The sequence below is a fragment of the Myotis daubentonii genome, chromosome 7 (genome assembly GCF_963259705.1).
Source record: "Myotis daubentonii chromosome 7, mMyoDau2.1, whole genome shotgun sequence".
Lineage (NCBI taxonomy): Eukaryota > Metazoa > Chordata > Mammalia > Chiroptera > Vespertilionidae > Myotis > Myotis daubentonii.
This window is the reverse complement of record NC_081846.1, coordinates 3,925,058-3,939,936: the sequence shown is the minus strand read 5'-3', so window position 1 is coordinate 3,939,936 and position 14,879 is coordinate 3,925,058. Positions and strand designations below refer to the sequence as shown.

At 47.3% G+C, this 14,879-nt stretch overlaps 1 protein-coding gene across 1 annotated transcript; it reads left to right on the top strand.

Moving 5' to 3' along the window:
• Positions 1–1,084: 1,084 nt before the first annotated feature.
• On the top strand, positions 1,085–14,645 carry CAVIN2 (caveolae associated protein 2). The gene is made up of 2 exons (XM_059702603.1): positions 1,085–1,851; positions 12,240–14,645. Exons 1-2 carry the CDS (start codon positions 1,369–1,371, stop codon positions 13,029–13,031), a joined length of 1,275 nt encoding a protein of 424 aa, XP_059558586.1. The 5' UTR covers positions 1,085–1,368; the 3' UTR covers positions 13,032–14,645.
• The last annotated feature ends 234 nt before the right edge of the window (positions 14,646–14,879 follow it).

Below are 14,879 nucleotides of genomic sequence, written 5' to 3'. Positions count from 1 at the left end.
CACTCCCCAGGAGGGCGGGGGCGGGCCGGCTGGGAACAGGTGTGCCACTTCGCTGCACAGGAATTTGGAAATGTCAGACAGAAGCACTTTAGAAACTCCAGCTCACCCACCTGGCAGCCCCCTTCTGGGCACATGTCAATGAGTGCCTGGCAGAGGGGGCCACCTGAGAAGGTCTCTCAGCAGGGACTAAGCCATATCAAACCAACGGGCATGGGGGGCTCTTGAAGAATGGCCCTTCTCCATGACTAATCCCTGAACAACAGGCGCCGGCAGCTGTGCTTCTCACAATTGTTCATCGAAGGCCTATTACCAATTTCCTGCTGAAAGCGCTTTCGAAGGCTTTATTTACTGGGGGAGCTCAAGGGGTTCCTCTTTCAATTTTACTTCCCAAAAGAAACTATATTTTTAAAAAAATGTTTTTATTGATTTCAGAGAGGAAGATAGAGGGAAAGAGAAATAGAAGCATCCATGATGAGAATCATGGATCATCTGCCTCCTGCTCACCCCACACTGGGGATGGAGCCCGCATCCCAGGCATGTGCCCTGACTGGGAATTGAACTGTGACCTCCTGGTTCATAGGCCGATGATGCTCAACCACTGAGCCACACCGCCCAGCTGGGCAACATTACATGTTTTAACATCCTTGAGGTTCAGTCTCTTTTGACTTATCTTGCACCCCCAATTACAAGAAGAACTTCTGAAGAAGAACTGGGCTGCTTTCCTGGGTGTTAGCAGGGTCCCTTCTGTCCCTTCAGACATTAAAAACCAACAGCACAAGCTGGGCTGCAAGCACCCTTCACACTTGACCCCTCCCATCTCCTTGCGCACCAGGCGTTCTGCAGTCCATCCGTCAGGTCTAGGGCAAGTGCAAACAATACTTTCCGTTAGAATAACTTGTATTCAGGAAAGAGGAAAAAAAAAAAAAAAAAGAACAGCCGCTCTGTTGCATCTGTAGCATAGCAGCCAGGGACAAGTTTACCAGCGCTGGCCAACTGGGGGCGGGGAGCTGGCGGGTGAGCTGTTTTCCCCGCCCCTAGATGAAGTCATGACTGAAATATGGCATTCAACTTCTTTTTAAAAGGGAAGAGGAGTCGGAAAGAAAGCTAGCCCTGCAGGAAAGCGAGGAAGTGTGTGCACACCTCTGATCCCTGAGCGGCTCTGCTCTGACCTTCGCCTCCCACTGGGTGGAGCGGGCTTTTAAGAGCAGCTGGGGTGCAGGCCCCGGTCAGTGGAGCCGGGGTGGCCTGTCTGCACCTCTCCCGGCTGGAGCGCGCTGCTCTGAGCTCCAAGCGGCCGGCCCAGCTCTGCGCCCCTCGCCACCGTCCACCCGGAGCAAGAAGGGGGACCTCCCTGCCCACCTGCCGGCCATGGAGGAGGACGCTGCCCACGCCGCCAAGTCCCAGCACCCGGGCTCCGAGCTGCGGCCGGAGAAGCCGGCCAGCCCCAGCCCGGCACCCTCGTCCACGCCCAGCCCCAGCCTGCACCTGGGCAGCACGGACGAGGCCCTCCGGGACCACGCGCAGGTGAACGCGGTCACGGTGCTCACGCTCCTGGACAAGCTGGTGAAGATGATGGACGTGGTGCAGGAGAACCAGCACAAGATGGAGCAGCGGCAGATGAGCCTGGAGGGCTCGGTGAAGGGCATCCAGAACGACCTGACCAAGCTCTCCAAGTACCAGGCCTCCACGGGCAACACGGTGAGCAAGCTGCTGGACAAGTCCCGCAAGGTGAGCGCGCACACGCGTGCGGTCCGCGAGCGCCTGGAGCGCCAGTGCGCGCAGGTGAAGCGGCTGGAGAGCAACCACGCCCAGCTCCTGCGGCGCAACCACTTCAAAGTGCTCATCTTCCAGGTCAGTACCCCCCCCCCCCGCACCCACCCCCCCCGTGCCCCCGCCCTCCCCGCCCCACAGCTGCCACTGCTCGGCATTCCTGAGCTCAGCGGCCTGGCTCTCGCCATCTGTCCATCTGTCCATCTGTCCATCTGCCCTGCCCGTCAGGGCGCAGACACACAGGCATTGTCCCCGTCCGCCTTCAGCAGGCGAAGGGGAACCCAGCACACACAGGTGCACTTTCCCCGGTCCCTGCGGCCCACGCGCACGGCCGATGCCCAGGTTAGTAGGGCGGGGTCACTTATGGGGACACCTGCATGGCCTCCATCCAGGTCGGGAAGGTGAGCAGAGGCCGCGCCCCAGTCAAACCCATGTGTCTCCCTCATATGAACCGGGCGCAGGCTGCAGCTGCCAGCCCGTCAGGGCCACGTCGTTCAGTGGCTGTTTATTAACTCTTTGTGCAAATGAGCTAAGCATGCGGGGTTTTCGTCTGTTTGGGGGGTTTTGTTGTTGCTGTTTTTTAAATCAAAAAGTTAAACTCATAGCCCTGTAAAGTCTCCCTGTGTCCAGAGGCTACCAGTATTGTGGGGACTAAGCAAGTACCAAAGGCTGATTCCAGTCGCGTTGACTAGCCTCCTTCCAGGGCTCTTCTGGCCAAAGGGATCTTTCTGAGCTCTTTCCTAGCAAACGACGCACTAGCAGTCCCGAGCAGAGCTCCTCACAGACACCCCAGATGCGCCTCTCATTGCGCAGAGACACAACTGCAGAGTGAAATGAAAGCAGTGTGATCAGTTCTAGTTACAAAGGCTGGCCTTGAGTATTTGCTGTTTCCAATCGTTGCCTGGGGATAACAAGGCCACTTGGATTTTCTGTGAGGCATCAATGGTGCAACGAATGTAGCAAGAGGCTCTCTAGGGACAGGGAGACTGCGTGGGCCATGGTTCCGCCAGGCGGTGGGCACTTGCGAATCCAAAGGCAGCCCTGCTACTGCCGGGAGCCTTCCGCCCAGTGGCACCCCGCCAGCTGGGACCCCAGGAAGCAATGGCCGTCCCTCCCTGCCCCAGGGCTGTCTCCTTGTGACCCAGTGAATAGGGGAGGATTTCAAAGCCCTGGAAAGGAGAGGCTGTGATCGGCTGTCTGATTGTGAAAGGCACACAGAAGAGCCTTCATCTCCCAAGAGAGATTTGGAAATGGGGCTTGAGACCAAGGGAGCCTTCTTTTCAGAGCCTTAGCCTCCTCCTCCCTCACCCAAAGGACAGGCTCACCCGGCTGCTTCATTGTCCTCCCCAAACCGCACTTGCTGTTCTAAAGCTTCAGGCCGCTGACCTCCTCCTATACCTCGAAGGCTTTTTGCAGCTGGAAGTTTTTTTTTAGCTTTTAATGGAATAGCTTTTCATGCACCAAATAAACGGAAGAGATACTGTAACTGTTATCTTTCTTAAGCCATATAAGATCCTTAATTTATTAGCCCAAAAGGTAGTAGAAATCTTGGCTCTGGAAGCATTGCTCAGTTAAGTCCTCATCTCACCACAAAACTAAACATGTACAGACCTGTTAAACGAAATCTCCCTCCTTCCTGTATGAATCAAAGAGAAGAACTCTTGACCTAGCCCTCAGCTCGGGAGGAAAAACACAAGTATTTATCTAGTCGAGGAAAAACACGATTTGTAGGGATCAGGTTTTGTTTTGATTTGCCACGGACATCTGTAGATGTTGGGGGAGAAGGGGGGTGGGTACGGAGAAGATATGTGACTAAAAACCGGAGAGAATTCTAAATCTGACATTTAGACAAACCATTGTTGGGGAACTTAGAGTAGAGACACAGGCTGCTGCTGAGGCCTGGCCGTGGCCTCCTGTTTCGTCACCTTGAAAGGGAAGAAATTCTCCGCATAGTGAGTGGAAGGTGAGACTGGGCGCTCAAGACCAAGGGGGAAGCGAAGAGAAGCCAAGGCTGTGCGCTTACGCTCCACTCTGGCCTCTTAGCAGGCAGCCCCCGAGGACACTTCGTTTTGAAAAGAACCGTTGAGGAGGCAAGGAAAGGGGCCTTTCTTAAGCCAGGGAAGATCCTTTCTTAGCCTAAAGGATATTCGCCATCTCAGCTCTCAAGGCGTCACCTGATGGTTATTTAAAGAAACAAATGCGAGTGCAGCTCCTCCGTGGAAGGGTTGCTCTTTCTCTTGATCCTTCTTAAAGCGAAGGTTTCTAGAGGAGTAATTATGCCAATGGATAAAACAATAGCTGTGTTAGAGACTGGTTTTGCTTAGGGGCTGAGAAGGTTCATTTTGCCATCAGACATCAGTTCAAATCCTAGTTTCCCCCCTTGCCAACTGTGTGCAGGGTTTATAGCTTCTCCAGGCTTGTGTCCTCATCTGTGCACTGATCTCTTAACAAGAGCAAAGAACGTTTGAGCTCCTAGTAAGCCCTGCCTACACTACTAAGCGCTTTTCTGGGCATTATCTCCCTTCCCCCAGTTACCGATGAGGATGTGGAGACATTTCTATCTCGTCTAAAGTTATTTATGAAGCCAGTGATGAAGCTGGGGTTGGACTGATGCCGAAGTGTGTGCTCTTCCACACACATGCTTCCTCCTCCTCGCTCTCTCCAGGGTGCGGAGTCCAGGAAATCACACTGAAAATGGCCAGTGACGGGCCTGGTGTCGGAACTCCAGGAGGGGAAAGCAGCTCTTCCTGGGTGGCTTTGAAATGCATTTGCAGGGAAAGCTACACGTTTGCTTGGTTAGAAATGTGCTTCTTATCAACCAAAGCCCTTGTGTGCATATGTGCATAACCCATGGCCACAGACAATAGGGTGGTAAAGGCCTGGGGGGGCGGGGGGCGAGCTGGGAAAGGTCATGGGGAGGAAGGGGACATCTGTAATATTTTCAACAATAAAGATTTTTTTAAAATAAAAATACAAATAAATAATAATAATTAATAAATATGCCTCTTAAGTAAAAACTGACCCTACCCTACCCAGGATCTTGAAACAGCTATGCTTATGCTTTTTCAGTTGAGACTTATTAAAAGTCACACACACACACACACACACACACACACACACACACACTCCCTACCATACATTGTATGACAACTACCATGTTGAAATCAGTACCATGTCACCACCGCTCCATGCAAGCAAAGGACCTGCCCATAGAGCCTTCCCCACATGGACCCTCTTGGCAGCAGCCCCTTCTGCCCGTGTGGCAGAGGTCCTGTTCCCTCGATCTGCAGAGAGGGCGGAGGGCGGGTAAGGTACCAGGGCCCCTCATATCTTTACGTGATTGTTGTCACTTCCAGTCAGCTGGACGGTATGCTGTTCTTTCCTGGACTGCATCCATTGGTTTTCTAGTTTCCGACCAAAGAGTTCATGTGAAAATAAAAGAGGAGAGCGGGGAAAGGAAAGCTGTTGCTGACATGAGGTACCTGGTGCTGTGGTGTTTAGAAGATCACGTGTCTAGTCTGTCGGTTCCTGTTATGTCCTCCCAAATCTATAGGTGCTTCTGGGTTGGCTGGCTGGTTGGCGGGTTGGACCTAGATGCTCACACATTTGAATTGTCTAAAATTCCAGACTTGGTTTTCAGTGTATCCTGTTTAAATCATGTCATTTGTTTATTTAAACCTGTGCTGAATTTACATGTTAAGCCTCTCAGGCCTTAGCCATTACCTCAGATTATAAACCAGGAGTATCTAAAACTGGACAAAATTCATTTCTCTTTAAGCAATAAAGGAAATTGTCAGATCCTTGTTAAACTTAGCAGCTTTCCTTTCTACATTTCTATAGGATCAATGTTCAAATTCAAACTACTGTGACAGGACCCAGGACAAGTGAAATGAGACCCAGAGGGGTTGCTGATCAAAAAGCAAACGCTCAAGACTAATAAGGCTAATTCTTCACCTGTAAGGCAGGCTAGCTTTTTACTTAAAAAAAAAAAATAGAATTTCTATGGAAAGTCAGTGAATATGCAGTTAAGAGGAAATTTTCTCTGTTGATTGAAGGGACTAGAATTTCATAGGTAACTGACCCTGCCTGAGGGTGTGAGGCCTCTTAAGGGGTTAGTTGATGATTATTTGAAAAAGCAGTTCAGGAATTATTTCAAATCCAGCAAAGAAAATGAGAGTCCTCATGGACAGCTTACACTTTCATCCACATAACATTGTGAAACTGGGTGAAAAGAGTAGAGGTCAGGTACTTGCTGTGGATATATTCGTGGAGAATCAAGCCCTTAAATGTGTTCAAATATTCATCTTTTGGGTTCCTTCCATGAGATCAGAATTTTAGAAAGGCACTAAAAGGGTAGCGCCTCAGACTGTTTTTAAATGGATTTTTTTTAAAGGACTCTACTCCTTTCTCTATCCAAAGCCACTGTTCTGCAAACTGCAACGTTAATTCAGACTTAGAAGAAATAGGGACCCGGATCATAAAAAACACCTTTGATATGACAACGTGTGATGTTTATATCACATTGATTAATGTTCCCATAATGGAATATTGGTTTCAATATGCCACTTACCCAGTGCCCTTTAGTTTATGAGATAAACAAAATACTGGTTCTTATTGTTATTGTTTACACTTATTGAATGTCAGCCCTCCCTCAGGCACTTTATGGGAATAACTGATTATTGTTGGTATTTCTTCCAAAGAATCATGGCTTTCCTGTATTAAATGACTAAGCTCCCAGGTGCGGCCTTGCCAAGTAAGCGATGCGCCTTCTGCTGTTTTGTAATCTGTATGTGTTTGAATGGAGTGAAAAGGGTTCCCCATGCAGCTCAGGTCTCAGGGTTTGGATTCTTGGGTGAAACAAAACGTGGTTGGCATCAGGATACTATGGGATGGCTCCCGTCGTTTGTTAACTATTTTTCATAGTATTTAGGTTAATGTCACAGAATCAGATATTTTAGAGCTGGAAAGTACCTTAATAACCATTTAGTTTAATCTCATTTTATATCACAGAAGCAAAGTAACTGGACAGGTTTCATTTTGTTAACAGTAGAAATTATAGAGCTGAATTGTGAAATCAGTAGAAACAAACACTCTAATCCCACTAGGGCAAAGTTCACGTTCACTGGGCTCTCTACACCAGCTTTTCAATAATTCAGTGCGATTTGGTTTGGCTTTGTCTTATGTGTTTTTGGTGTGTAACAAAGAACACCTAACCAGTGTGATCTTAAAAAAGAATTGAACCCTTGATAACACTGAAAACTAATGAAACTTTTAAATCCTCCCGAATGTGAAAGACTGCTCGGGGATTGGAAGTAATGCTTTTTATTCTTATGACTTGCCGCTCCCACCAGCCGCTGCCTTCGGGGTGCAGTTCTAATCAATGCTTTATCCACTTGGCAATCTATACCTCAGCAACACGAATCGGAGAGAGCCATCAATGTGGGAAAGAGGCCCATAAATCAGAATGTCAGGTGGGCATAGTTCCATTTTAATAACTAGTATTTAGAGATTATTGGATAAAACATTTCATGGACATAAATTTATGATCCTCATATCCCTCCAAGATGCCACCACATCCCGGTGGGACGATGACAGTCTGTGTTATTGTCTTCTAACAACAGGGGTGATAAGCTAGTGACAGGAGAGCAAGCCGCTGGCTTGTCTCTCTTTATTCAAGCTTTAAAGGACTTACTGTGGCCTCCTTTTCGAATGCTAGTCATAGAATCTCCTTGTCTTTGAAAGTGTCCATAGCTGTATACATGTGCAAAAATTCACTTCCATGAGTTCCAACCCAAAAAGTGCCTCGCGTGTCGGCAAGTTTCTCTATGTTGATGTCTATATGCACAACTGGAATTATTAGTTCAAAAGAATTAATATAAGCAGCAAACAAGCGGAAGTACCAGGAAAAATGCCGCTGCTCAAGAGCTCTCTCCACTCTTTTTCTCTTGTGAGCGTGTCACTCGTGTATGTTTGAAGTGTGCTGTTTCGCTCTTCCTTCCTTTGAACTATTCCTGAGGGTGTTTGTGAAACATCAGAACCAGGAGCAGGTCCTCACTGGAGCCTGGGTATCTTTTTGAAAATAAGTCTGTAGGGCAAATAGTCGGCTGGGTACAACTTCCGAAGGAAGCAATGCAGCTCCCAGGGGATTCTTAATGCCACTCAAAGGAATCACAGCCCTAGCAGGTATGTGGGCAGCATAAGGCAGCAGTGACAGAATTGAAGGTGTGTATCTGATCATCCCCCTTGAAAAAGCCAACCATCTTGGAATCTTCCAAGAGAGTAGATCAAAGACGTTATGACCAGAGGCCAAAGGCAGAAGTGTCACCTTCCCTGTCGGGAGGTGAGATATCAAGTGTGTCCCTGAGGTGTGCGTGTCCTGAGCTAGGCACGTGTGCAGGTGAGACTGGGCACCTGGGGGTCTGTGCAGTGACAGAGGAGCCACTGTCCGAGGTTCAAGTTGAATTTCCATCACAACAGTCACTTCACATTAAATACCAGGCATGCGTTTTACCAAAGAATGGAGCTTTTTAAGAGTGTCAGTATCGTGCTGCTTCTACACAAACATCATGGGAAGGTGAGGCCTACATGTGCTTGCACATTCACCGATTCCTGCCAGAAAAGGAAAAGCAAAGGGCTCACCTTCAGAGTGATGCCTTAAGAAGCCACAAAATAAATACTGTCCAGTAGACAGAGCACCAAGCGCGGCTCGAGTAGTTAAAGTGACAGCAGAAGCCTAGCAGATAGCCAAGAAGACATAGCTCACTGGGTTCCAGCCGCAGGAAGACGCAAGCAGCCCATTCTGGATTATGTCTGTTCCTGCTGCGTTTATTTTCACAGTTGGCACCAAAGAGCACTTGTATAAATTTCCCTGGCATCGCGCAAAAGAATTCAGTTGTGTTTCCTACTATCTCTTAACTGCCCTCAGCTCTGCAGTGTGAATCTGCCACAGGTCATTTCTGAATCACACGATCATGCCCTTTGCTCAAACCGTCCTCAAAAGACCCATAAGGGGAGATATAAGAGTAAAACTCAACCATGCTTTTTTAATAATAACATTTACATTTAAGAAAAAATGCAAAAATATTAGTTGAATTTTTTTAAAAGTCCGGTTACTGGGTCTACCTTTGGTTGAGGTTGAAGAAAAGAAAGCTGGCAGGGCAATCCTTTGGTTACCGTGGGAGATTATACACATGTACCTCTTCTCACGGAGCCAAGGCTAATTTTGAGTTCCACCTGCATGTCTGCCGTCTTCACTAAGGTGTATATATATATATGATTTCAGGGAGTAAGGGAGAGGGAGATGGGAGATAGAAACATCAGTGATGACAGAGAATCATTGATCGGTGGCCTCCTACACACCTCCAACTGGAGATCAAACCAGCAACCCAGGCATGTTGCCCTTGACCAGAATTGAACCCGGGACCCTTCAGTCCGTAGGCCGACGCTCTATCCACTGAGCCAAACCAGCTAGAGCCACTAAGACTTTTAATAACATTTCCCTGAGCTCTTGGTTTCTTCCTTTTCTTCAAGCAACTCTTGTCAAAGCATCCCAACCCTCTTGGCAAACCCCACAAGTAATCTCGCTTGTGGGCGAAGCACCAAAGCCCTAGCTACTTCTGCAGTCTGCCCTCACTCAGTCACACTTTTCCTCTGAGAATAAAACCCTTCTTACAAATGGCAACCCCTGCTCTCCTCATGCCTTAGGTTCTCGTTTCCCAGCGGCAGCCGCAGTCAGCACACTTCCTTCTAGACGCACAGCAGGCCCATACTTTCGCAGGCTTCCACCCTCGGGGCTGTCTTAGAAAGCCACCGTACCCAACACGCACTCCTTCCACAAATAGCTGTTGAGCTGCCAGGAACTATTCCTAGTCACTGGGGCGTAGCAGTGAACAACAGACAACAATTCCACCTTCATGGGGAGTACATGCCAATGAAACAGAGGCGAGTTGAGACTTGAAACATGGGAACGTTGCTCTCTGTAAAAGTCCATGTCATAAATGATTTGTGGGAATCCCATCCTCCTTTTATTTTTTAACTTTGTCTTTTATACGGTGTTCCTGACATTTTTTTATCCTCACCTGAGTATATTTTTCCATTGAGTTTTAGAGAGAGTGAAGAGAGAGTGAAAGACAGAGAAAAATATCGATGTGAGAGGAACACATTGATTGGTTGCCTCCTGCACGCGCTTTGACCAGGGCCCAGGCCGGGGAGGAGCTTGCAACTTGCCCTTGACTGGAATCCAAACCAAGACCCTTCGGTCCACAGACCAATGCTCTATCCATTGAGCCAAACTGGTTAGGCCCTGACAATTTGTTGACATTCAAAATGGGAAGGTGTGGATGAAAGAATGTGAAGGGATCAGCCAAAAACCATATGTACATTCCACATAGACACAGAGGACTATGTGGGTATAGCCATGGCAGGGAGGTGCAGGTGGGCAAAGGGTGGGGGGAAATGGGGATGGAAAGAGACTTTGCTTGGGCCAATGGGCACATGATACAGTGTGCAGATGATGTTTCATTGAGTTGTACACTTGAGACCTATATGGTTTTTCTAACCAATGTTACCCTAATAAATTCAATTTTTAAAAATGGGTGGGTGTGGAGAAAGCTTTAGGAAATGGAATCTGTGACTTCTTCACTCTACCAAGGATTCTATTTAACCAGGCAATTCTGCTCTTTACCTCTACCCAGGACTGTCCCCTTTGTTTCTAACCAGTTTAGGAAGGGCTCAACATTCTTGTCCAGGAAGCCCTGTTTAATAATAGAGGCTTGATAAGCTACCCTTGGCTTGAGTATATGTGTGTAAGGGGGAGACACGGGGCTGTGTCTTCGCAGAAAGTACCATAATTATACCATGCAGTGGTAATAAGGAGAGGGATTTTTAATTTTTTCTTTATCAAAACTTTGTTCATTTAGTCTTTGTAGCAAGAAGTTAAAAAATATGTAGGCTCACTCTTAGAGCATGTTTCTGATGATAATGTCAATTTTTCAAAATTGCAAAATGAGAAGGGAAGTTCTTACTGTTAACATGAACTTTGCATGAAGTTTAGATCCCAGACAGACTTCTAAAGTCACTAAATCTCGTTATTTTTCACACTGAACATGTACTGGGCAGTCCACAATATAACCAGGTAACATCAGGGCTTTGGTGGAAGCAAGTGGTATGGAATGGACTCTGGCGCTGGGCCCACCTTGGCCTTCTTGCAGAGCCCCTAGTGTCCCTGGAAGTATAGTCCAAAGGCTGCTAATCTAGGTCAGATCCTCCCATCATGTCTGGGAGAAACCAAGACCCAACAAGATGAAGTTATTTGCCACAAGTCACACACCATTTAGCAGTACAGCAAGGACTGGGATTCAGACTTCCAGTCACACGCTCTTTCTACTGTGCTGTTTCTTTTCATGAAAATGCGAAGGCACTTGGTTGGGTCTTGTTTTCCAATATTCAAATTATAAAAATCAAAGAGATTTCCATGCTGAGTGGCCCAAGTCTGTCTACATTCAAGTCTCCCCACTTAGCAACACTGGCGAGCCATTCCCCTTGCCCTGTGGAGGCAGGTGCCCAGGCTCTGCCCCCTGAGACATGGCAGGGGTACGTCTTTGCCTGCGTGCCTAGAAGCTGGAGAGAGAGGTGTACTGGGCATAATGTGTTGGGGGGCCGGGGGGGAGTCCTGAGCTTCTCTCCTCACTCTTAGCTCTAGGTGGGGGCTGAAGCATTCTTGTCCAGGAAGCCCTGTTTAACAATAGAGGCTTGATAAGCTACCCTTGGCATCATAATTCCCCTTCACTTCTCTAAATATGGCTCTAGTGTGCCACCTCCCCATTTTAATGCCCACAAAGGATATACTAAACCCCAAGGTTTTGTGAGTGGGTGCCCAGGAGGGCTGGCCCTTGCTTCCCTTACTCTAAAATTATGTTTTTCCTCAGAAAAACTATCGTGCACTTAGAACAGACACCAAGGTTGGCCATATCTTTACTTCTGGCTGCTAGTTTGGGCGGAAACCTGGTCAAGGCTTTACATGGGATCTCACACTTGAGGACTTCCTGGTTTCTCTCCCCTGCCCCCACCTTTTATCTTTCAACTTGACCCCCGGGCTCCTTCTCAGTGGGATATTGGCCGGAACGGAGCTGGGTAGGAGAAAAGTTCACAGTGACTTACTTTAGCTCCTTTATCGAGGCAGCTTCCTGGTCGATCTGAGCCACAGCCCACTTCCCCCTCTGCCTGTCACTGATAGAGCCCTTGCCAGAACCCTGCCAATCTTCCCCATGGGGAGCCCTTGGCCTTATCCAGCTTGGGGGGGGGGGGGGGGCCTTGACCGATTTACAGTTAACTCTTCATGTCCTGGAAAACTGAAGCCACAAACATTGGGTTTCTATCATGCCCAAAACTTAGAGCACAGACATTACAGCTGCTCAGGCCTGTTGGGAAATGCGTTACTATCATAAACTCTGCCTTGTCTGTCTCCTCAGGAAGAGCATGAGATCCCCACCAGTGTGTTTGCCAAAGAGCCCGTGTCCAGCCCCAACGAAGGGAAGGAGGACCTCGCCGATGAGAACAAGTCTTTGGAGGAGACCTTGCACACGGTGGACCTCTCGTCGGAAGATGAGCTGGCCCACGACGAGGAGGCCCTGGGGGACAGCGCGGAGGAAAGCATGGGGGAGAGCAGAGCCGAGAAGATGAAGAGGTCCAGCCTCCGGAAGGTGGACAGCCTCAAGAAGGCCTTCTCCCGCCAGAACATCGAGAAGCAGATGAACAGGCTGGGGACAAAGATCGTGTCTGCGGAGAGGAGGGAGAAGATTAAGAAATCGTTCACTTCCAACCACCAGAAAACAGCCTCCGGGAAGAGCTCCCCCTTCAAGGTCTCCCCTCTCACTTTCGGGCGCAAGAAAATCCGGGAGGGGGAAAGCGCGGGGGAGACCAAGTCCGAAGACGCCCCCAGCAATGAGCACGTGCCCAACGACCATGACCACGAGGGGAGCTCGCTGGCCGAGGGCCTCTCCCAAGCCTCCCTCTCCAGCGTCCTGGCCGAAGGGAAGGGGGCCGAGGGGGAGAGTGGGAGGGCAGCCTCGCGGGGGAGTAACTCTGGCATGGACAGCAACGTGGACCTGACCGTCGAGGAAGATGAGGAGTCATCGGTGGCTCGGGAACAGGCACAGAAGGTGCGCTATGAGGCCGGCTACGCGCTCAACTCCAAGGAGGCGGAGCGGTCAGAAGAGGAGGCCACCCAGCCCCCTGTGCTGCAGGTGGGCCAGATGGCCTGAGCGGGAGGCCCACGGGCCCGCGGTGCCTGCAGGCAGGTGGGAGCCTAGAACACGCGTCCACGCGCCTCCAGCGCTCCCCACTCACCACCGTGTTGTTGCCCATACAGCAGCACACACGTGACCAAGATTCGCTCTGAAGGCAGCCTGTCGGGGGCTCCATTTCTAATTTGCTCCTCGGCTCTGTTTCTGTAGGATTTCTCCAAGATGCCAGAAGACATGAGCCGTTGCAAAACACTGATCAGGTTCGCTCAGTCAAAGAACCAGGGGCTCCTGAAGAGACTAGTCATGAAAGGCGATTGATTTGGGGTCATTCCATAAGCTTGCTGCATAACGTACCAGTAATACATGGAATTTCCACAGAACTCCGTGCATCTGTTAGTTATTTTTCAGGTGTGTGATATACGATATACATGTGTGTTTAAGCTAAAGGGGTAACTGCTTTTTTAAAAAAAGAAAACACGTTTTTGAGAAGGTAGAAGAAAAAGTTCAGTTGACCATCCACTTAATGGAAACCATTGTTTTCTTGAAAATAAAGTAAAAATTGTAATTTTTAGCTAATGAAGTAAGACATGTAGGAAAATCGGGAATCTTAGAAAAAGAAAACTAGAAAATGAGGTGGGAAAATAAGAAAAACAGGAACAAAGAATGCCAGAGAAAATGAAGACACAGAGAGAAAAAAAAGTATGTGCTTAGAAGTAGAATATTTACAACCTAAGTTCAAGTATTTCACTCTTTATAACAATACTAAAGAAGTTCATATATCTGGAATAATGTTATATTTTCACAATATTTTTATTTTCTAACATTTTCAAATAATATAAAGACATGTTACTGTGTTAAAGCTGTATTTTTTCTTAATATATAAAAGACATTACAAATATTCCCCTGAAGAAACTCAAAAGGATGTTGTCTAACACTGGGAATGAACATAAATATTCAAAATTAATTAACGCATACTGCCTTTTCTAGGAAGTTGGAAAATGCTAGTCTTTAATGTAATGTTTTCCAAACTTCAAACACTCGCACTCAAAATGTAATGTTGGTTTATAGGATATTAAAATCAACAGGTTTAGGAAAGGGAGGGCTTCTGTTTGTCCCTTTTTTAGGCATAATGATAATTTCATTCCGGGTCTTATTTTTTTTATATGTCAATTCCACATCATTTTAGTATGTTTATTAACTTTTTAAAGCATGCTAGTATATATATATATATATATATATATATATATATATATATGCACATATATTCAGATAGGGAAATTTTTACTACTGCCTAACATTATACTAAAATGATGCCTTATCTATTTTTAATTACAGAATGCTAATGTTTTGCGAATATTATGAAACTATAGTTTAAAGACAGGTAGCAAGGAGCAGTTCCCTGCCTTTGGATTTCGCCACTCACTATAAGTAGCCTTACACATATAGCTAACCCAAGACAGTATTAACAAACTGCTTTGTCTTATAAAAGAGATAAGTTTAACAAATGTATTGATGGCATAACCTATACAGCTATCCTTGTTTTTGCAATCATGTACCCCACGTATTAGATGGTTGAACTAACAATGGCTGTGTTAAAGAAGACTAAATAAACCAAAAATGAAAAGTATATAACAGTGTCAGTTTGTTGGCAGAACAATTTTAGAACAAGCAGAGAGAATTGATTTTTAAACTCTCCTCCAAATATAGCTGTAATGTTGATTGTTTCTGTCTTGATTTCCCCTATTAACTCGGCTTTCTCTTTTCCCTGATCTCATTTAGAATCTGAGTCTCATTCTTCCAGTTTAACTTTCTTGACATCACCTTGCCAGCTCTGGGGAGCATGTGAATTGGTTGCAGCTGCTTGAT

What these genes read in the sequence shown, in the direction of transcription:
- CAVIN2 (XM_059702603.1), top strand. Translation starts at nt 1,369, where the DNA reads ATGGAGGAGGACGCTGCCCACGCCGCCAAGTCCCAGCACCCGGGCTCC. An exon ending in TCAAAGTGCTCATCTTCCAG is followed by an intron (nt 1,852 to 12,239) that starts GTCAGTACCCCC and finishes CTGTCTCCTCAG; the next exon opens with GAAGAGCATGAGATCCCCAC.